The sequence below is a fragment of the Microcaecilia unicolor genome, chromosome 7 (genome assembly GCF_901765095.1).
Source record: "Microcaecilia unicolor chromosome 7, aMicUni1.1, whole genome shotgun sequence".
Taxonomy (NCBI): Eukaryota; Metazoa; Chordata; class Amphibia; order Gymnophiona; family Siphonopidae; genus Microcaecilia; species Microcaecilia unicolor.
This window is the reverse complement of record NC_044037.1, coordinates 297,557,984-297,580,760: the sequence shown is the minus strand read 5'-3', so window position 1 is coordinate 297,580,760 and position 22,777 is coordinate 297,557,984. Positions and strand designations below refer to the sequence as shown.

The following is a 22,777-nucleotide window of genomic DNA, read 5'->3' as shown; positions in this document are numbered from 1 at the left end:
TTGAGGGGCCAAGTGTAGTTGAGATTCTAGATGGGGACAAGATGGGTAGTACAAACTCAATTGGGATAAATAGATGGTTGGCTAAACTGAAGGCAAATTATTATCTACTATAATAAAACTCACCCTCAACGTTCTGAGGACACTGACGTCAGTGAAGCCAAGCTCTGACTTCCTTCAAAAGGTTTGAAGGTTCGTGGTGGTGAAGCCACCAAAATCGCTCCGGGCCCCGCCCTCGAGGCCGGAGCAATGGCAGAACAATGAAGGGGTTGGCAGGGAGGGAGGCGGGGGGGGGGGGGAAATCGCTCCAGGCCCCGCCCTCGAGGGCGGAGCAATGGCAGAACAACGAAGGGGTTGGCAGGGAGGGAGGCAGGGAGGTGGGGGGGGGGGGGGGGAAATCGCTCCGGGCCTCGCCCTCGCATCTAACGTCATGGCGTTGGGGGCGGAGCAATGCCAGAACAACGAAGGGGTTGGCCAGGGAGGGAGGGAGGGGGGTGTTGGCGACGAAAACCTTGCTAGCGCCCATTTCATTTGCTCTGTAACGGGCTTCTTTTACTAGTATTGAATAAAATATGACTAATTGATCTAAGCCACAAGGTGTGGCAAGTTAGTAGTCCAGGTGAGAAGTGAGTGGATAGTCATCACACATGTTAAAGGCTTGGGAGAAGAACCAGGCTTTCTGAAGTAAGAGAGTAGAGAGCCGTGAGTTTGGCTCATGACCAGTTTATAAGTACATAAGTATTGCCATACTGGAAAAGACCAAAGGTCCATCGAGCCCAGCATCCTGTTTCCAACAGTGGTCCATCCAGGTCACAAGTACCTGGCAGAAACCCAAACAATAGCAACATTCCATGTAGAACCCCAAAGAGTACAAAGATTCTAGAATTCTGAAGAGTAGCAAGATTCCATTCAGAATCCTAAGTACATAAGTGTTGCCATACTAGGAGAGACCGAAGGTCCATCAAGCCCAGCATCCTGTTTCCAACAGTGGTCCATCCAGGTCACAAGTACCTGGCAGAAACCCAAACAATAGCAACATTCCATGTAGAACCCCAAAGAGTACAAAGATTCTAGAATTCTGAAGAGTAGCAAGATTCCATTCAGAATCCTAAGTACATAAGTGTTGCCATACTAGGAGAGACCGAAGGTCCATCAAGCCCAGCATCCTGTTTCCAACAGTGGCCAATCCAGGTCACAAATACCCGGCAAGATCCCAATGCTTTTGAATGTGCTTTTGAAGGTGATTGGTTACAGCAGCTTAAAGTATGTAGGATTGCTACAGAAGTACAAGAAGAGTGGACACTTATCCAACCAGGCTATTTCATGGGGTTTTTTTTTTCTACTTAATTTTCTTTCTGGAATTTACTTTATATTTCACTTTGCTTGTGGAATAGAACGTATGGATACACGGAACACATGCTGTCTCACTGCATTTTACTTCCAGGCTATAGGTCAACAAATAGTGAATTTTTTTGCAAGAGGTTGTACAGATGGTCTAAAACCACTGTATTTCACCTATGAGCGATTCTTCCAGCTCCCCTCCGTCAGAAGATGAACACTGCCTCCATAGAATCCCCAGCCCTGGCCTGCCTGGGGACTGGAACCGGTAATCTTCCATGTTGCGTTGCTGCCCCTAAGCCATAGATCAGCTTGCAGAGAAAACAAGAGATGCTCAATACTGTGAGCTATAGTTAGGATCCTTCATAGGTTAAACACTCACATGTGGTGCAGCCAGACAAGCACAATAATCTTTCCAATAAATGTGATTGGAGCAGAGGGCTGCTCAGCTGTAGCAGCACTTGCCAGGATTGGATGTCCTGTCTTGTGGCAGGTTAGTCTGCACAGAGCAGTTTGTTAGACTGGGCACTGTGTGAACAGCTCTTGTGATAAGAGAAGTGCTCTGTCAAGAGGTCACTTGTGGCACTTTCAGAGGAACTTTTGGTCTTGGCTTCTGCTTAATTACTGTTGTCATCGGACACAAAAAAAAAAAAAAAAGGGAACGAAGTGGCACCAGTTTGAAAGTTAGCACAGAAGTTTTGTAAGCAATAGTGGCTGTCCTCAGTGTTTCTATCCCAGCTACTGTCTGCATCTGCCAAAGTGAATTTTGAAAACCAGAATCTACTTTGTCAGATGCAGATGGTAGCCAGGATTGAAGGCTCTGGAGGCCATATCTTGCTAAGGACTTAAAGACTTTGAAACTGTTCAAAGAAAAGCAACCAAAACGGTATGGTGTTTGCGTCCCAAGATGTATGAGGAGGAGAGACTTGAGCACCTGAACACGGAAAAGAGACGAGTGATAGGTTAGACATTAAAATATTTGAAAGGTATTAATTTACAAAGAAATATTTGAACGTCTGTATCATATCACCCCTGGAGGAAAGGAGAAACAGGGGTGATATGATATAGACGTTCAAATATTTGAAAGGTATTAATCCGCATACGAACCTTTTCCGGAGACGAGAAGGTGGTAGAACTAGAGGTCATGAATTGAGGTTGCAGGGGGGCAGACTCAGGAGTAATGTCAGGAAGTATTTTTTCACAGAGAGGGTGGTTAATATGTGGAATGCCCTCCTGCGAGAGGTGGTGGAAATGAAAACGGTAACGGAATTCAAACATGCGTGGGATAAGCATAAAGGAATCCTGTGCAGAAGGAATGGATCCTCAGGAGCTTAGTCAAGATCGGGAGGCGGGGCTGGTGGTTGGGAGGCGGGGATAGGTCTGGGCAGATTTATACGGTCTGTGCCAGAGCCGGTGGTGGGAGGCAGGGCTGGTGGTTGGGAGGCGGGGATAGTGCTGGGCAGACTTCTATGGTCTGTGCCCTGAAAATGGCAAGGACAAATCAAGATCCAAGTATACATATGTAGTATCACATCATACCTTTATACTTAGTTTATATTGGGAAGACTGGATGGATCGTAGAGGTCTTTATCTGCTGTCATCTGTTGTGTCTGTATGTAAGAGGCAAAGGTATCTATCTCAGAACTTTAAATATATTTTTAAAAATAGTACTGGTTTCAATTAGTACAAAATATTTAAATCCTAAGGGGTCCTTTTACTAAGGTGCGCTGAAAAAATGGCTTGCGGTAGTGTAGGCGCGGGTTTTGGGCACATGTCGATCCATTTTTCAGCGCGCCTGTAAAAAAGGCCTTTTTAAAATTTTTGCTGAAAATGGATGTGCAGCAAAAAAAATTGCTGTGTGTCCATTTTGGGTCTGCGACCTTACCACCAGCCATTGACCTAGCGGTAAAGTCTCATACTGTGACCGGGCGGTAATGACCTACACGTGTCAAATGCCACTTGGTGTGCGTCCGATATGCACGTCTGAAAAGAAAAATGATTTTTCGGCCACGCGTATTGGGCGCGTGCCAAAAATGAAATTACCGCAAGAGCCACGTGGCAACCGGGCGCTAACTCCATTTTGGCGTGCGTTAACTCCATTTTGGCACGCGTTGGGCGTGTGTAGACCCTTATGCGGCTTAGTAAAAGGGCCCCTCAAATTTTTAGTGACGGGGCATCAAATTCCTGTAGTTAGTCAAAGGACTTTGCCAGGGATCAAGCCTCAAGTATGTCCGTATCTATCTACAAACTTTTCTCAATCATCTTAAATCGAGCGTGGTACTGGAAGATTGGAGGGTGACCAATGTAACGCCCATTTTTAAAAAAGGCTCCAGGGGAGATCCGGGAAATTATAGACCGGTGAGTCTGACGTCGGTGCCGGGGAAAATGGTAGAGGCTATTATCAAAAACAAAATTACAGAGCACATCCGAGGACATGGATTACTGAGACCAAGTCAGCATGGCTTTTGTGTGGGGAAATCTTGCCTGACCAATTTACTTCAATTCTTTGAAGGAGTGAACAAACATGTGGACAAAGGGGAGTCGGTTGATATTGTGTATCTGGATTTTCAAAAGGCGTTTGACAAGGTACCTCATGAAAGGCTACAGAGGAAATTGGAGGGTCATGGGATAGGAGGAAATGTCCTATTGTGGATTAAAAACTGGTTGAAGGATAGGAAACAGAGAGTGGGGGTTAAATGGGCAGTATTCACAATGGAGAAGGGTAGTTAGTGGGGTTCCTCAGGGGTCCGTGCTAGGACGGCTGCTTTTTAATATATTTATAAATGATTTAGAGATGGGAGTAACTAGCGAGGTAATTAAATTTGCTGATGACACAAAGTTATTCAAAGTCGTTAAATCGCGACAGGATTGTGAAAAATTACAAGAGGACCTTACGAGACTGGGAGACTGGGCGGCTAAATGGCAGATGATGTTTAATGTGAGCAAGTGCAAGGTGATGCATGTGGGAAAAAAGAACCCGAATTATAGCTACATCATGCAAGGTTCCACGTTAGGAGTTACGGACCAAGAAAGGGATCTGGGTGTCGTCGTCGATAACACACTGAAACCTTCTGCTCAGTGTGCTGCTGCGGCTAAGAAAGCGAATAGAATGTTGGGTATTATCAGGAAAGGTATGGAAAACAGGTGTGAGGATGTTATAATGCCGTTGTATCGCTCCATGGTGCGACCGCACCTTGAGTATTGTGTTCAATTCTGGTCGCCGCATCTCAAGAAAGATATAGTAGAATTGGAAAAGGTGCAGCGAAGGGCGACTAAAATGATAGCGGGGATGGGACGACTTCCCTATGAAGAAAGACTAAGGAGGCAAGGGCTATACAGCTTGGAGAAGAGACGGCTGAGGGGAGACATGATAGAGGTATATAAAATAATGAGTGGAGTGGAACAGGTGGATGTGAAGCGTCTGTTCACGCTTTCCAAAAATACTAGGACTAGGGGGCATGCGATGAAACTACAGTGTAGTAAATTTAAAACAAATTGGAGAAATGTTTTCTTCACCCAACGTGTAATTAAACTCTGGAATTCGTTGCCGGAGAAAGTGGTGAAGGCGGTTAGCTTAGCAGAGTTTAAAAAGGGGTTGGACGGTTTCCTAAAGGACAAGTCCATAAACCGCTACTAAACGGACTTGGAAAACTCCAAAATTCCAGGAATAACATGTATAGAATGTTTGTACGTTTGGGAAGCTTGCCAGGTGCCCTTGGCCTGGATTGGCCGCTGTCGTGGACAGGATGCTGGGCTCGATGGACCCTTGGTCTTTTCCCAGTATGGCATTACTTATGTACTTATATGTACTTATCTGCCCATTAGTTTTTAACATAAACGGTTCTTCAAAGATACATCCACGAACTTAAAAAGTACTCGCCTGCTATTTAATAATTTTATCTGAAGAATATTTTTATATTAATTGAAAAAGTATTTCAAAGGCTTTTGTCTTATTTTCTGATATTTAAATTCTGAGAGAGATATACTCGTGACCCTTTTGTTTTCACAGCAAAAAACATTTTCTCCTTGTTTGAAGTGCTGTATGATTTGAGATGGTGAAAATGACCCTTTGTTTTCGACTAAAACTTTAAGAGGATAATTTTTATAACAGGATGCCTAGGATAAGAATGTACAGAAGTGCCAATTTCAAGCCGAAGCTATAAATTAAAAATAGATACCTACTTTTCTTTACAAAAATTTTAGTACAAGTGGCAGAAAGCACACCCACATCTAAGGTGTGGTCACTTACATCTGGTGCTTAGATGTTAGCCAGGATGCTTTTAAACTATAGCATTCTTTTTTTTATATAATATTTTTATTGTCAAGAGAAGCACACAAACAAGGAACCTGCGGCTCGCAGTGTCGTATGAATGCAGGTAGCCATAGCCGCCGAGAGGGGGGGGGGGCAGGGGAGACAAAATTCCCCGGGCCCGGCGCCATAGTCCCACCCGCCCTCCGTCGTCGACCGTCTGCCCCCTGCATTGAAATCGCAGTCTCATCTCCATGAAAGCAGCGCTGCAGGCAGCAGAACGCCTCTCTTCGGCCACCCTTCCCTCCTTGTGTCCCGCCCTCGCGGAAGTTACGTCAGATGAGGGCGGGACACTGGGAGGGAAGGAGGGCCGAAGGGAGGCGTTCTGCTGCCTGCAGCGCTGCTTTCACGGAGGTGAGACTGATTTCAATGCAGGGGGCCTGGGCCGGTGGCAGACAGAGGGGGGGGAGCAGCGGCAGCAGCAACCTCTGGGGGGGGCGGGGTGACAGGGGCGGGGCCCCGGGGGCGGCAGGGGAGGGGCCCGGCCCAGTCTCTCGACGGCCCTGCAGGTAGCAAATACAGTGCAAATGCAGTACAATATGTGTCTAGCACAAGAACACTTTTTGGAAACACTACTTCAAGTTCGCCACTAACCCAACTAAATTAGCAAAACTATAGGAACACACCCCGGCCACCATCTGCAAAAAAATTAAACTATAGCATTCTACATGTGTGTTTTTTTGCTGTGCCAAACTCCACCTATGCACACACCCACTGGTAAACATGGCACATGCGTTTCCATTAGTCGATATTCTGAGATTATTTACTTCTATAAGTGGCTCTTACATGCATAGATGATTGCAGTACCACCATTATTCACCTTATTGTTGCCTGTGGGGCCTTTTTACTAAGCTGCGTAGGTGCTTACGCACCCAGTGTGCGTCAATTTGGAGTTACAGCCCGGAGACTACGTGGCCCGTGCGGTAATTTTATTTTTGACACGCGTAGGCAGTTACCACATGGCTAACGCAAGAGACCTTACCGTGAAGTCAATGGCTGGCGGTAAGGTCTCGGACCCAAAATGGACGCGTGCCAATTTTTATTTTGCTTCACATCCATTTTCGTCAAAATTAAAAAAAAAAAAAAAAAAAAAAAGGCATTCTTTTACAGCGCACTGAAAAATTGATCTGCGTGCGCCCAAAATACGCGCCTGCACTAGTGGAGGCCATATTTTAGCGCACCTTAGTAAAAGGACCCATAAATTCCCCCCTCCCCCTCCAGGGATGTGTTATCATGGGACTGATGCATGGGGCGTAACATTCTAGACCTAGGCTCCTTTAGTCAGCTGTGGGTGGTGACCTTTAGGGCCGCCGAGAGGGGGATCAGGGGGGGCCCGGCGCCGGGGTCAGGCATGCCGGCGCTGCAGTTCCCGGTCTCACCTGCCTGCCTCCTTGGCTCTGGGCCCCTTGCATTCGAAGCGGCAGTCACAGATCGCCTCCCTTTGGGCCTTCCCTCCCTGTGTCCCGCCCTCGTGGAAACCGGAAGTTACATCAGACGAGGACGGGACGCAGGGAGGGAAGGCCAGAAGAGAGGCGATCTGCGACTCCCGCCTTGAATGCAGGGGGCCCGGAGCCGTGGAGGCAGGCAGTTGAGACCGCTGACTGCAGCGGTGGGAGGAGCGATGAGGGACGGCACCGGTGGGGGGGCAACAGGGGCGGCAGTGGCAGGGAGAGCGGCGGGGGGGGGGGGGGGCAGCAGCGGTGGGGCGACCTTGCCCCGGGCTCGGCCTAGTCTCTCGGCGGCCCTGGTGACCTTTAGTTCTATATTCTCAGATACAAGTTATCGAAGATGAGAGTTAATGCAGTGCAAGGCAGATCTCTGAATTTTTCATTGTTTTGAATGGATCTGTTTATCAAAATCCCTTATTAGCTATTTTATGTTACTTGGCCTGCTTCTTTTAGCTTTTGATCTGACAGTTATTTCTTTTTTCTTTGGGGGTACAGGCTCAGTCGGAGTTGACGTTTCTGTTATAGCATCATAAAGGTTTTTGGAGAGAATCACTATATAGCCACGAATATTTTGTTTATGTAGGGGTTAATATTAGCTGGTGGCAGTGGCGGTCTATCATCTCCCCCCCCCCCCTTTCCCTCCTGAACCCTCTTCCCTGTGTTTCTTATTTTTTCTTTTCCAAAAGGCGCAGCGATTCCCATAGGCTGCCCTGCCACTGGCACCGGCCTCTTTGCTCTACTTCATCCCGCCTCTGAGGAAACAGGAAGTTACATCAAGAGGAGGGCTGCAGGAAGGCGAAGAGGCTGATGCCGGCAGCAGGACAGCCTATGGGAATCAGTGCTGCTACCACTGCCACCTTTTGGAAGTTAATTTAAAAAAATAAGGAAAACGTGGGAAAGAGGGTTGAGGAGGGAAGGGAACGTGCTGCCTCAGGTCCTCGCCTCAGTTGGCCTAATGGTAGGGCCACCATTGTGGGCATGGCTGACATTCAGTGCTTTACCTGCATTGCTAACTGGGAGAAGTTAAGGCTGCTATTTACGTGGCTGTACACTTGCTCGCATAGGCGCTGACTCTGTGGGTGCTTGAGTACCCCCAATATTGAGAAAATTGCTTGTATGTGTCCAGGGAGGGGTTATTTCCATTGGGCTTAGCACCCCCAATAATTTTGAAAAGTTGGCTCCTATGTGCTCGGTTAGTTATGCTCCAGCACGGAGTATCGTCAGTGTCTGCACAACTTTGGGATGGTCCTGGCTGTGCCCCCAGACCAGCCTTCAACTGCCTGGTTTCACTATGGCTGGTGAGAGCCAATATTTAGCTGCGTTGCCCAGTTAAATGCCACTCAATATCAGCAGCCAGCCAACTTTGTGGGATTTAACCAGGCAGGTGTTTTTCTGCCCTGTAGGGCTCTTGTCATCCCTGTAACGATGGAGAATTAATTGACTTGACCAAGATCACAAAGAGCTGCAGTAGGATTTGAGCTGTGGGTCCCCTGGTTCTCAGCCCAATGCTCTAACCATTAGGCTACTCCTCCACTCCATTATTGGCCTTCCTTGGACCAGAGACATCTGTGGCCCTTGACAAACAATGTCGCTGCAGTCTGCTCTCTCTGATGCCCACAGCCTTTGGTGGTTGACATCCCCCCCTTCCCCCACTGGTGGCTGTGACCACCATGCAGCATCTCCAGCCTTGGCCTTCCTGGAGAGCAGAAGTTAAGCCTGGGAACTGAGTGGAGGAGTAGCCTAGTGGTTAGGGTGGCGGACTTTGGTCCTGGGGAACTGAGTTCGATTCCCACTTCAGGCACAGGCAGCTCCTTGTGACTCTGGGCAAGTCACTTAACCCTCCATTGCCCCAGGTACAAATAAGTACCTGTATACAATATGTAAGCCGCATTGAGCCTGCCATGAGTGGGAAAGCGCGGGGTACAAATGTAACAAAAAAAAAAAACCCAGGCATTCAGTACAGACCAATTTTACACTTTGGTATTATAAATTCTGACTTCAATAATGTGTTTCATTTTTGCAGGTCCTTCAGAAGCTGGGGAAAGCAGACGAAACAAAAGATGAACAGTTTGAGCAGTGTGTGCAAAACTTCAACAAACAGCTGGTAAGTGAACTTATGCGCGCCATGTATAAGACCGGATTTAAACATCTCATGTCCATGGATGTAGTGCGGAACCCCCAAGAGATCATAGAGCATGTGGTTTGGCATAAGTGTCTCCCTTGGGGGGTGGGGTGGGGGGTGTCTACGCAGTGTTTGCCTTAGAGTAGAGCTTGAGCTGGTGTCTGCTGTAGCAGAAAAGTCAACCCAGGGCCTGACGGTCCATGTGTGGTCCTGTTTGAGGCAGAGGCGTAGCCAGACTTCGGCAGGAGGGGGGGTCCAGAGCACGAGGTGAGGGGGCACATTTTAGCCCCCCCCCCAGTGCCGCTGTCACCTCCCGCTACTTTTGACCCCCTTCCCGCCATCGCCAACCCTCCCCCGCCACTGCTAGGTACCTTTGCTGGCAGGGGTCCCCAACCCCCACCAGCTGAAGTCCCCTTCAGCGCCGGTCTCCGAGTCCGGTGCGATCGCTGATCTTGATTCTGTTTCTGTGAGTCCTGACGTCGGACATCAGGACTCACAGACACAGAATCCAGATCATCAACATGCTGGAGACCGGCGCTGAAGAGGACTTCAGCTGGCAGGATTTGGGGACCCCCGCCAGCAAAGGTACCTGATGGCGGTGGGGGGGGGGGGGGCGGTTTCGAATGTGGCAGGGTAGGGGCGGGGGTTGAAAGTGGGGGGCAGGGCTAATTCTGCAGGGGCCCATGCCCTCGTGGCCCCACCTAGCTACGCCTCTGGTTTGAGGGGCAGGGCTACTGCAAGACCTGAGTACATCCATGCTTACAGGGTCCATACAGGTCTAGTGAGTGCTGTTTCTAGGTCAAAGCCAGGTCTGTTTTTCTTCCTGGAGGGATGGTATGGTACTTTGAGACGTTGGCACATGTGCCTTGGCTTGCATTTTGCAGACCATCTGACATGGTTGCCTGAACTGATTAACTCTTTGTCTATTGGAAACATATGTATGAGTGTGGATTATATGACTATAAACTTGCACAGCCATAGACCAAGGGATTAGTCAAGGCGTTAATGAAGGCATGAGATTGATTTATTTTTTTATGTTCGACAGTTTTTATTGATGACCATGCAAAAGAGTACATCCAATCAAATGTATCTACAAAGATACACAAGGAACATACAGCAGAAACGAAAAGGGGGAAAACAATAATCCGTCATCAAATATTTACAAGTATCCCATCCCCATCACACTATATACTCACTAGCCGTTGAGCCCGTGAAAACGGGCTAGTAAAGGAAAGGGGGGGGGGTTTGAAAGCCCCCCCCCCGGATAGGTCGCCACTGCCACCTCCCCCCAGAGTCCCCTCTGCCACCTCTCCACCAGGGCCGGGTACCTGGCTTCACTATTCCAACCGCCGGAACGCAGCACACAGCTCATCTGAGCTGCCGTCGGCCTTCCTTCTTCTCTGCGTGTGTTCCGCCCTCGTGTGACGTAACGTCGGCGAGGGCGGGACACAGGCAGGTAAGGAAGGCCAACGGCAGCTCAGATGAGCTGTGTGCTGCGTTCCGGCGGTTTGAATAGTGAAGCCGGGTGGAGGGTGGGTGGCGGCGGCGACTCCGGGTGGGTGGGGGGAGTGGTAGCGACGGTGGTTCCCGCGCAGGTTCCCTCTCTGTCACGCCCCCGTCATCACATATTGACGCGGGGGCGGGACAGAGAGGGTCTCTACTGCGCATTTGCGAGTGAGTACGCCTCTTGCCATTTATATGTTTGATGGTATAACTATCCTCTAACCCCCATAGTGGACTGTACAAATGACAGAGCTGCAAAACATGCAATTGAACTGACTTACACAGTCATCAGTATATGCATCTAGCTTCTCCTACATCTGCACACAGCTATGGCATGCATTACCAACTGTCATAAAAACAACACACGATTTAGCAACTTTCCGGAAATTACTAAAGACTAACCTGTTCAGAGCAGGGGCGTAGCCACGGGTGGGCCTAGGTCCACCCAGTTTGGGTTCAGGCCCACCCAGCAGTGGAGGCAGCGGAGCAGAAGGAGCAGGCTGAGCTCCGACCCTGCATCTGCCTCCCTCTCCCAGACGCTGCCTACCGCCGCCATGATCGCAGGATCTACCGCCCTCCGTCTCTCAGCACTGCCACTCATCAGCAGCAGCAGCGCCGGTAGCGAATCATACACGCTGCTTTCTTCTAACCCGGAAGCGTCTTCTCTGCCGCGTCCAGCCCCAGCAGAAACAGGAAGTTCTGATAATGGGGCGGAACGTGGCAGAGAAGACGCTTCCGGGTTAGAAGAAAGCAGCGTGTATGATTTGCTACCGGCGCTACTGCTGATGAGTGCTGAGAGACGGAGGGAGGTAGATCCTGCGATCATGGCAGCGGTAGGCAGCGTCTGGGAGAGGGAGGCAGATGCAGGAGCTCAGCCTGCTCCCACTGTAAATTTTTTGGGGGGAGCAGAGGGCAGGCAGGTGGACTTGAATGGGAGGTAAGGATGGAGCCCGGAGGGAATTGCAGGGGAGAGAGGAGAATTGCTGATGGCTGGAGGGGGGGGGGGGGGGGGGGGGGGACAGGGGAGAAAATAGAATTGCTGGGTATGGATAAATAGAGGGGGGCAGGGGCAAGAACAGAATTGCTGGGTATGGATGAATAGAAGGAGGCAGGGGCAAGAACAGAAATGCTGGGTATGAAGGGATAGGGGCAAGGCAGAGATGAGAATTGTTGGGTATGGATGGATGGAGGGAAGAGGAGAGTTGCTGGACATGGGTGGATGGAGGGCAGGGGAGAGGAAGGTTGCTGGACATGGATGGATGGATGGATGGACGGAAGGGCAGGGGAGAGGAGGGTTGCTGGCATGGATGGATGGAGGGGAGGAAAGAGGAGATAGGAAGGTTGCTGGACATGGGTGGATGGAGGGCAGGGGAGAGGAGGGTTGCTGGACATGGATGGATGGACGGAAGGGCAGGGGAGAGGAGGGTTGCTGGACATGGATGGAGGAAAGGGAAGGGAGAGAGAAGAAATGCTGGACATGGATGGAGGGGATGGAAGAGTGAGGAAGGCGAATAGAAGAGATGAGGGAAAAGGAAGAGAGGAGAAAAACTGCTCATAGATGAAGAAAATAGGCAGAAGTTGGATCCACTGGACAGTCGTCTGCAGAGGACCCAGCTTTTACTTACGGATGTAGGGCAAGAAATGAAGAAGAAAGGCGGAAAGTAAAGAAATAAATGGAAAGGAAGCCCTGGAAACGGAGTTAAGAGGACAGATAGCAGCAGAATCGGATACTGGGCCAGCATGATCAGAAAAACAAAGTCACCAGACAACAAAGGTAGAAAAAAATCATTTTATTTTCATTATAGTGTTTGGAATATGTCCACTTTGAGAATCAGGTGCTCAACATTAAAAGTTTATATTTATTTATTACTTATTTATGGCATATTATCCCACAATAAACATGAATTAGATTGGAACCTGGGATCATTTAAATTTTTTTTTCCTGGAGAGAGTAATGCATTGCCTCCCCCCCCCCCCCCCCCCCAGGCTCTCTCCCCAGCTATAGCCAGCTTTGCAATTTTGAGGGGAGGTGCACAGGTGGACGGGGGGGGGGGGGGGTGCATAGGTGGACTGGGGAGAGAGCCTGTTGTTAAACATTTACCAGCACACCACTGTCTAGTGCCCACCCATCCAACCTGTTGGCCCACCCAAATATTGACTTCTGGCTAAGCCACTGGTTCAGAGAGACTTATCATAAGGATCCTTCATAAATGAATTGTCATCAAAACTTTTAACAGAACAAATTATCATTTAAATCTTTGTATTTGTTTACTTTAACCACAATGTCATTATTGAATGTTACACATCACCTCATATACCTGAAATGATTTGTATCTCTGTTTACTTCTAATTTATTTTATATTTTCTGTACTTTAAATGCAATAATACTCTTCCGGAAATGGCGATCGCCATCATGGCGTATTGCGAGCCACATTGAGCCTGCAAGGAGGTGGGAAAATGTGGGATACAAATGCAGTAAAATAAATAAATAAATCAAGCTGGGAGCAACTAAGATCCCCCATCAATCATCACTTACCACTGCTGACATAATGCACCCCGTCCTCCCGCCACCCCGACCCAACCCATCCCACCCATACCCAATCTCTTTAAAATGATAAAACACTGTGTGTAGGAGAACAGAATATCTATTTACAAGGAGGCTGTGCTTTGTAGTACATTGTCGGCCCCTAAACCCTCAAAGGGAGTTAACCACAAAGTTGCGTCCCCGTGTATGCAAAGAATGTATGTAAGGCCCCCACGTGGAGAGGAAACGCTTTCGACGTCTGGGAGACAAATGTGCTCCCTGGCGTTCGAATAACATTTTATTCATCCAATCAACACTTCAACAGTCAGATTGCTATCTTATAAAACATAATAATATCCAGGTTTCACTTTTTGGACCCTTAGAAGTGTTAGAATCAAACATGTAAAAAAAAACTCCTGCAAGTGCAGCCAAGGCCATTGTTAACTTCATGCTCCCATAATCTTCATCGGTCCTTTTTAAGTATTTTAACCAGTTTTTATAATCAGTTTAAATGTCACTTAGCTTTAGCACACGGACCCACTGCCGACATGGCCAGCGTTTCGGTACTTCAGGGAATTAGTCTGTTATCGTCCACCATCCATACTCCTTAGTTCATATCTTTGGCTGGATATGAAGAGAATGAGCTTGAAAATACCAGGAAAATCCAAAAAAGTTAAGCAGGTCCAAAACTATTCTGTAGGACTCCCTACAATTTACATAGTAATATAGTAAATGACGGCAGATAAAGACCTGATCAGTCCATCCAGTTTGCCCAACAAGATAAACTCATTTTACATGGTATGTGATACTTTATATGTATACCCGAGTTTGATTTGTCCTTGCCTTTCTCAGGGCACAGACCGCAGAAGTCTGCCCAGCACTCTTCTTGTACTAAAAGTTCTGAAGATTCTGGAATCCTAAAGAGTTACAAGATTCCAGAATCCCAATTAGTAGCAACATTCCATGTAGAACCCTAAAGAGTAACATAGTACATGATGGCAGATAAAGACCTGTACGGTCCATCCAGTCTGCCCAACAAGATAAACTCATTTTACATGGTATGTGATAACTTTATATGTATACCCGAGTTTGATTTGTCCTTGCCTTTCTCAGGACACAGACCGTAGAACTCTGCCCAGTACTGTTCTTGTACTAAAAGTTCTGAAGATTCTGGAATCCTAAAGAGTTACAAGATTCCGGAATCCCAATTAGTAGCAACATTCCATGTAGAACCCCAAAGAGTAACATAGTAACTGACGGCAGATAAAGACCTGAAGGGTCCATCCAGTCTGCCCAACAAGATAAACTCATTTTACATGGTATGTGATACTTTCTATGTATACCCGAGTTTGATTTGTCCTTGCCATTCCCAGGGCACAGACCATAGAAGTCTGCCCAGCACTCTTCTTGTACTAAAAGTTCTGAAGCTAACGTCAAAGGCCCTTAAAAAATTTACACTCCAGCCCATCACTATCTATTCAGTCACAATCAGGGCGTAGACCGTAGAAGTCCGCCCAGCATTGGTTTTACTCTCCAATTACCAGTGTTGCCACCCAATCTCCGCTAAGATTCCTTCTAAATAGGATTCCTTTGTGTTTATCCCACGCATGTTTGAATTCCATTATTGTTTTCATCTCCACCACCTCCCGTGGGAGGGTATTTCACATATCCACCACCCTTTCCTTGAATAAATACTTCCTGACATTAGTCCTGAGTCTGCCCCCCTTCAACCTCGATTCATGTCCTCTAGTTCTACCGCCTTCCCGTCTCCGGAAAAGGTTCATTTGCGGATTAGTACCTTTCAAATATTTGAACGTCTGTATCTGTCACCCCTGTTTCTCCTTTCTTCCAAGGTATACATGTTCAGGTCAGCAAGTCTCTCCTCGTACGGTTTGCAACGCAAATCCCATACCATTTTTGTAGCTTTTCTTTGCACCGCTTCCAATCTTTTTAGACACATTAATGGGAAAAAAGTGGAGAGAGAAAAGACACAAGCATCTAACAAAAGTTCTGAGTTGGAGCTCATCAATTATCAGCCAGAAAAACAAACAAACAAACCTCCAGTCAAATCTGTCACATAAAGGATTTCAGTAAAGGTTGCAAAATATTATAAAGGAAAGCTCAAAACACCAATTATAGAGAGAGCAACTATAATACCACCTTGCAGTAATATTACAGCAGTATGTAGCACTGAACATAAAGTTAATGAAATAATAAAAAACAAAATTTACTAAGGTAGCAAGTTAGCTGAAGCAAGAGGAGTGTACCTCCCCCAAAGCAATGAGTTTTTACTGATAAATTGGAGGGAGCCCTACAGCGTTGTTTTGAAACTGTAACTTTTTTGGATTTTCCTTGTAATTAAAATGACTTATTATATTATTTTTCCAAGTTTGTTAGATGAGGAAATGTTAACAGAAATCAGGGAAGCTGTCTGTTCATTTTGATCAGGTATATCCCACTGCTATTCTTTCCCTTTACCAGGACGCTGGGGGGGGGGGGGGGGGGGGCAAAGATTCCCCAGGCCCGGCCTCAGGCTCTGTCTTTTCTTGCAACTGTGAGTTGGGACCCGTGTGCTTTGCGTTAACACGAAAACCTGGTCCTGGCACACAGCGGCAGTGTGATAGACTGAGGGAGGAGCAGACGCAGGAAGGGGATGGGAGGGGGCAGCGGCGGAAGTGGGGGAATAGCCACTGTACTAGTTTTAATCATTTTTACTTACCTTTTACAGACGTTCAAATATTTGAAAGGTATTAATCCGCAAACGAACCTTTTCCGGAGATGGGAAGGCGGTAGAACGAGAGGACATGAAATGAGATTGAAGGGGGGCAGACTCAAGAAAAATGTCAGGAAGTATTTTTTCACGGAGAGAGTAGTGGATGCTTGGAATGCCCTCCCGCGGGAGGTGGTGGAAATGAAAACGGTAACGGAATTCAAACATGCGTGGGATAAGCATAAAGGAATCCTGTGCCGAAGGAATGGATCCTCAGGAGCTTAGTCAGGATCGGGAGGCGGGGCTGGTGGTTGGGAGGCGGGGATAGTGCTGAACAGACTTGTACGGTCTGTGCCAGGGCCGGTGGTGGGCAGCGGGACTGGTGGTTGGGAGGCGGGGATAGTGCTGGACAGACTTGTACGGTCTGTGCCGGAGCCGGGGTTGGGAGGCGGGGCTGGTGGTTGGGAGGTGGGGATGGTGCTGGGCAGACTTGTGCGGTCTGTGCCGGAGCCGGTGGTTGGGAGGAGGGGCGGGTGGTTGGGAGGCGGGGATAGTGCTGGGCAGACTTATACGGTCTGTGCCCTGAAGAGCACAGGTACAAATCAAAGTAGGGTATACACAAAAAGCAGCAAATATGAGTTATCTTGTTGGGCAGACTGGATGGACTGTGCAGGTCTTTTTCTGCCGTCATCTACTATGTTACTATGTTTACGTATCAGAGAAGGTCTGTGGAGCTGTGCGCTTTTCCAGTTATGACATTAGGCAATGTTGCAACCCTCTTAGGGGTAGTACTGCGCTTCATGTGGACCTCTGCGTATAAACCTTGGCTTAGGTGCTTGGCTTGCCACCTACCTGAAAAAGCGGCTTGTGAATGTGGGGGTCTGGTTATAGAACTGACCTTCATAGGTCTGATTCACAAAGTCTTATCTCCTGTGTCTATAGGGAAAAAAGCTTAATGAAATGAGGTCCTTGGTAACTTTGGAGAATACTTGTAAAACATGGACAGCTTCAGATGAGAAAAGGACGTGATTTATGTATTTTTGTGCAGTCTCAAGTAGGATATTGGCTAGTGTCAGATATTATCTAGAAAATTAAATATTTTATACATGATTTTTACATAGCCTGGTATAGAGGAGCAACAAAGTTTAGCCTTGAGGAAAGATGATCCCTGTAGCGGATAATGTTCTTGCTGTGCTGCTGTCATTGGGCTGGAATTTGCTGGGGTGTGATCGGTAGGCTTTCTAAATGGACAGGGTAAGAAAATCTTAACGATCTCATGCTGCTCCTATCAATCATCCACCACCTCGCCACCTGACTTGGACAGTCACAGGGTGGCTCATTTAAGATGGCACTGCGTGGGCACAGGCTATTTCTGAATATGGGAAGATAGGAAGTTTAACTTAAGCCAACACCAAGGCATATGCTGGATTTTGGTTTTGTGCATTCTCAAAGCTGCTATTGTTGAGGATTCCATGCTGTTCACTTGTTCCTGTGTTTATTGTCTCTAATGTTTGATGAGTCTAACACTTTTTTATTAGAAGTGCAGCAGATGCACTGAGCAGGTGGCATTTGGGATTGTGTGGTTGAACTTTTGTTTTCGTGGAATCCTCCAGGCATTGAATTTGTGCTCGCAATTGACAGTTGTCTTAGTTGACAGTCTTAATTTGCATGTGTAGACTTCTCTTTTCCAGTATTAGAAGCGATACCCTTTTCATTAGGGAAACAAAGATGTCGGACAAGTGATGAGCTTTTGGGACCACAGATCCCCTCATTGGCTGGTTAATGATAGTCTCAAAAGATTATGGTGTGCAGGATCTCGCGATATATTCAATAAAAGATGAGCCAGAATGGTCACTGTAAGTTAAGTGTTGGTGTCACTACTTAACATATTTGGCACCTCTATCCATGTATGTAGCAGTATCGAATGTGTGTTAAAGCTCCTTTCAATTGACTGACTACAAAGGGGAATTGCAGGTCACAATATCACATTCACTGAACCGGAAATATACAGACGCTATTTTTATCTCGTTATCTTACTTAAGCCAACGGTGTAGAAACTCCAGCTTGTCATGTCATTGTTTCAAATATTCAGGTATATTGATCCTACGATTGACAATCGAGTAGTTAACGTGTGATGCATGAAATCTTCAGTAAAGTGAATTGCAAATTTCTCCCAAATCAAAAAGTCCACTGTTTTGTAATCTTAAGTGTCCGATCAAACTTATCATAGTGCGTGGCCAGTTGCAGTATCACAGCAAAATTCAAACATCTCCAAAATGTTGAAAATGCAGATGAAACTTGTGATCTTAGAGTCCCTGTGAGTTCAGATTTTGACTGCTAGAACCACTGTGCTAGGACCAGACATGCTTTTCTCATAGACCCAGTGTCAAGTTTTGTCCAACTAGATCAGGACCCAGCCCATTGTTAAAATCTGAAGCTCAAGGCTAACTCAGTCATGACTGCACTGGCTCTGTTTAGTTTAGGCTTGGCATTTAGCAAGCCTAAACTAAATGGATAAGTTACCCATTTAGCTAATGAATTTCGCTGCTGAGGACGTGATTTTTATTATGGGTTGCCTATATCTGAAGGTCAAAGGGGCGTCTATTTATAGCTTACTTTAATAAAGAGGCACAGAACTATGGGTGGGTAAAGGGGTGGAAATTGTAACTAGATTGAAGTTGCAGACACTGATCAAGAGCAGGTGCTCATGGTGTACATGTTGATACCTAAATTATGCGTATACGTATTTTATACATATGGAAATTGTGACTTTAAGCACAGCACATGCGCTTCCCTTGAACATTCTTACATGTGAGTTACATAAAGTACATACCACCTTGTCACCACACATACTTTTATACACTGAATAACTACTCAGGACTGTATAAAAGCTTGTATATGTGTGAAAAATTCTTTAAAACTTTTTTTTTTTAAATTTATCTTTATTAACAGCAATACAAGACATACAGTGCTGCCTCTGCTCCTCCCCTAACCTGGCTCTTTTTTTAACATGAATAATACCTGGTAGTTTGAATTAGAGGCCCAGTATTACCCATGTAACTTCCAAATATTTACAGATAGGTGAGTTATGCATTCACCTGCAGATGGCAAAGGCATATCTTGCCTTAAATTTCAGCCTGTAAGAACATAAGAACAGCCATACTGAGCCAGACCAATGGTCCATCTAGTCCAGTGTCCTGCTTCCAACAGTGACCAATCCAGGTCACAAGTACCTGGCAGAATCCCAAAAGGTAGCAAGCTTTCATGCTACCGATTCCAGGGATTAGTGGCCTCCCCATATCTCTTGGCTTTCCCACGATAACCTCTACCCCGTTCCTTGTGCTGCTTTGCCCCTCTTTCTTCCCATCATCTGCCTAGCACCAGTATCTCCTACACTTTTGTTTTTCTTCTATCCTTTGTGTTCTTGGCCCCCACCTCTCATGCAACACCCCCAAAGTACTCAGCTGTAGCTTCCTCTGCCTCCAAACCGCTGCCAGGCTGCATTTATTTAATCTCAAGAAAGGTGGTCTGTCAAAGCCTATAACTACTACTACTACTACTATTTAGCATTTCTATAGCGCTACAAGGCGTACGCAGCACTGCACAAACATAGAAGAAAGACAGTCCCTGCTCAAAGAGCTTACAATCTAATAGACAAAAAATAAATAAAGTAAGCAAATCAAATCAATTAATGTGAACGGGAAGGAAGAGAGGAGGGTAGGTGGAGGCGAGTGGTTACAAGTGGTTACGAGTCAAAAGCAATGTTAAAGAGGTGGGCTTTCAGTCTAGATTTAAAGGTGGCCGAGGATGGGGCAAGACGTAGGGGCTCAGGAAGTTTATTCCAGGCGTAGGGTGCAGCGAGACAGAAGGTGCGAAGGTAGTGTGAAGCTCTTCGTCAGCCAAGGGAGGGTCTTGTCCATTATTCATTCACCCTTATCTACTAGACTACAAGGAAAAGAACCCCTGGGAGTGAGACTTGCAGTAGCCTAGTGGTTAGTGCGGCGGACTGTGATCCTGGGGAACTTGGTTCAATTCCCACTGCAGCTCCTTATGACTCTGGGCAAGTCACTTAACCCTCCATTGCACCTGGTACAAAAATAAGTACCTGAATATATGTAAACCGCTTTGAATGTAGTTGCAAAAAAACCTCAGAAAGGCGGTATGTCAAGTCCCATTTCCCTTTCCCTAACTAGGTGGTTTCCAAGAAAGCATTCATAATAAAATAAAACAATATACAGAATAAAACAAACTATAACATGACTCAGCAATAAAAAGGTCCAGTCCACATGGGTTAAAAAAAAAAACAGTCACATACGGTTGTGTTTTCAAGTTTTCTAAGTTGTGTTAAACTACTACAGTGATGAAGATGGCCAGGCAGTGCATTCCATAAGGAGATCCCTGCAGGAACAAAGGCTGAAGCTCACGTATCGGACTAGCACAACTGCATCATGACATCAGTAGAAAGCCGCATGGCAGTCTGACCTCAATGTACGCCTCGGATGATAAATGTTCAAAGCTTGCTTCAAATAAAATGGAGTGGCAGTAAATAGTCTCTCCTCATCTGCCTCTTTTCCAAGCTGAAGAGCCCTAACCTCTTTAGCCTTTCCTCATACCAGAGGAGTTCCATCCCCTTTATTTATTTATTTATTTATTTATTGCATTTGTATCCCACATTTTCCCACCTATTTGCAGGCTCAATGTGGCTTACGGAGTTCTGTTTTGGTCACTCTTTTAACCTTTTCTAAGTCCACTATATCTTTTTTAAGATACGATGACTAGAACTGAATGCAATACTTCAAGTGTGGTCGCACCATGTAGCGATACAAAGGCATTATGGTATTTTTGGTCTTATTCACCATCCGTTTCCTAAACCATGTTTATCTACATGTTCTGTAATTTTATTCGTTATAATAGTTTCCACTGTTTTGCCCGGCTCCATCAGGCTTACTGGTCTGTAATTTCCCGGATCACCCCTAGAACCCTTTTTAAAAATCGGTGTCACATTGGCCACCCTCCAATCTTCAGGTACTATGGATGATTTTAATGACAGGTTACATATTACTAACATCAGATCAGCAATTTCATGCTTGAGTTCTTTGAGTACCCTTGGATGTATGCCATCCGGTCCAGGTGATTTACTACTCTTTTTAATGTCAGTATGGCTCAGCACATCATCCAGGTTCTTACTTCCAGTTCCTCTGCATCATTACCCTTGAAAACCATTTTTGCTACAGGCAGATCTCTTACATCCTCTTCTGTAAAGACGAAGCAAAGAATTCATGTAGTTTCTCCACTGTGGCCTTGTCCTCCTTGAGTTCCCCTTTTGCTCCTTCATCTTTGACATTCTATCGAGGCGTCATAGACCAAATTCTATAAATGGCACCTTATAGCCGAAAACATTGTGACTTAGCGCTATTCCATAACCTCGCCTAAAATTAGGCACGGTTTGTGGAATATGCATAGCACCTTCTCCAGGTCTAAAATTTAGGCGCAACCATTTATTCAACTAAAACCTGATGTAAACGCCCGTGCCTAATTTAGATGCAGATCGGGCGTATTCTACAACGGTGCGTGTAACTTTCAGGAACGCCCCTCCTATGGTTACGCCCCTTTCATGATCCACACATTAGAATTTATGCACACGACTTCAGAGATTATGTGTAGAAAGTTGTGTGTATAAATCATGGGCGTAGCCAGACAAAAGATTTTGGGTGGGCCTAGGCAAGAAGTGGGGTGGGCACCATGTGTACTTCCCCCCCCCCCCCCCAACCACCAAGAAAACGCTTCTTTCCACCTTGGCAATCTGCAGCAAACATTTGCTGAAAACTGAATATGCGCAGGTGCTGGTATCATGGGGAGTAGCGTTTTCATTACAATTAGGGAGAAGACTTCAGCTGGCCAAGCTTGGGATCCCCGACAGCTACCGCTAAATGTGTGCTACTATTGGGTGGGCCTGAGACCTAAGTGGGTGGGCCCCGGCCCACCTGTAGCTACGCCACTGGTATAAATTCTAATTAATGCCACTTAGTGCTGGTAATTGCTTGGTGGCCAATTATTGATGCTGATTAGCTTCTTAAGCAATTAATTTGACACACAAATCCAGCTATGAGTGCTGATTTGCACAGGCAGTTATCGCTATGTATAGAATCTGGGGCATGTGTATGAATACGTATAATATGATTTAATATTACAGTTTTGTTTTGTATAATACAAGTCCAATGTGTTTGTGCTTTACGGGGTTGTTCTGAGAGGGATGTTTTGAGATCATTATCAAAACCTGGGGGGGGGGGGGGGGGACTTAGGGGTTTGAAGGTTTATTGCAGGGGTACTGAAAGGCTGAAGGCTTATCTAGGGCAGTGTTTCTCAAGCCCGGTCCTGGAGCAACCCTTGCCAGTCAGGTTTTCAGGACATCCACAATGAATATGTGTGAAAGTGATTTGCATATAATGGAGGCAGTGTATACAAACCAAGTTCATGGATATCCGGAAAACCTGACTGGCAAGGGGTGCTCCAGGACCGGACTTGGGAAACACTGAGCTGGGGGGGGGGGGGGGGGGGGGGAGGAGAGTCATTCTTTTATTCCTCCAATGGTTATCTGGCCACTTAAGGCACTTTTTTTTTCTGGCTCATTCGTTCTAAAAACAGGTCTAGTTTTTAGTTTTGTTCCATTAAGGCTGAAAAACATCAGGTCTTTGGAGCCCCCAAATCCTGCCCCTGACATACCCCCCTTGAGATTTGGATGCACTGCAGGTGAACAGCACAGAAACACATCTGGAAAATGGGTTTTGAAAAATACTGATTTGGACGTTTTTGTGAGAAAAATGTT

At 46.5% G+C, this 22,777-nt stretch overlaps 1 protein-coding gene across 7 annotated transcripts in view; it reads left to right on the top strand.

Moving 5' to 3' along the window:
• BIN1 (bridging integrator 1) overlaps positions 1-22,777 on the top strand; it is a 258,711-nt gene that overhangs the window by 120,946 nt on the left and 114,988 nt on the right. For all 7 annotated transcript variants that reach the window (XM_030210518.1, XM_030210517.1, XM_030210515.1 and 4 more), the window contains exon 2: positions 9,116-9,196. In XM_030210518.1, the coding sequence (XP_030066378.1) occupies positions 9,116-9,196 (81 nt within the window). The remainder of the gene's footprint in view (positions 1-9,115; positions 9,197-22,777) is intronic.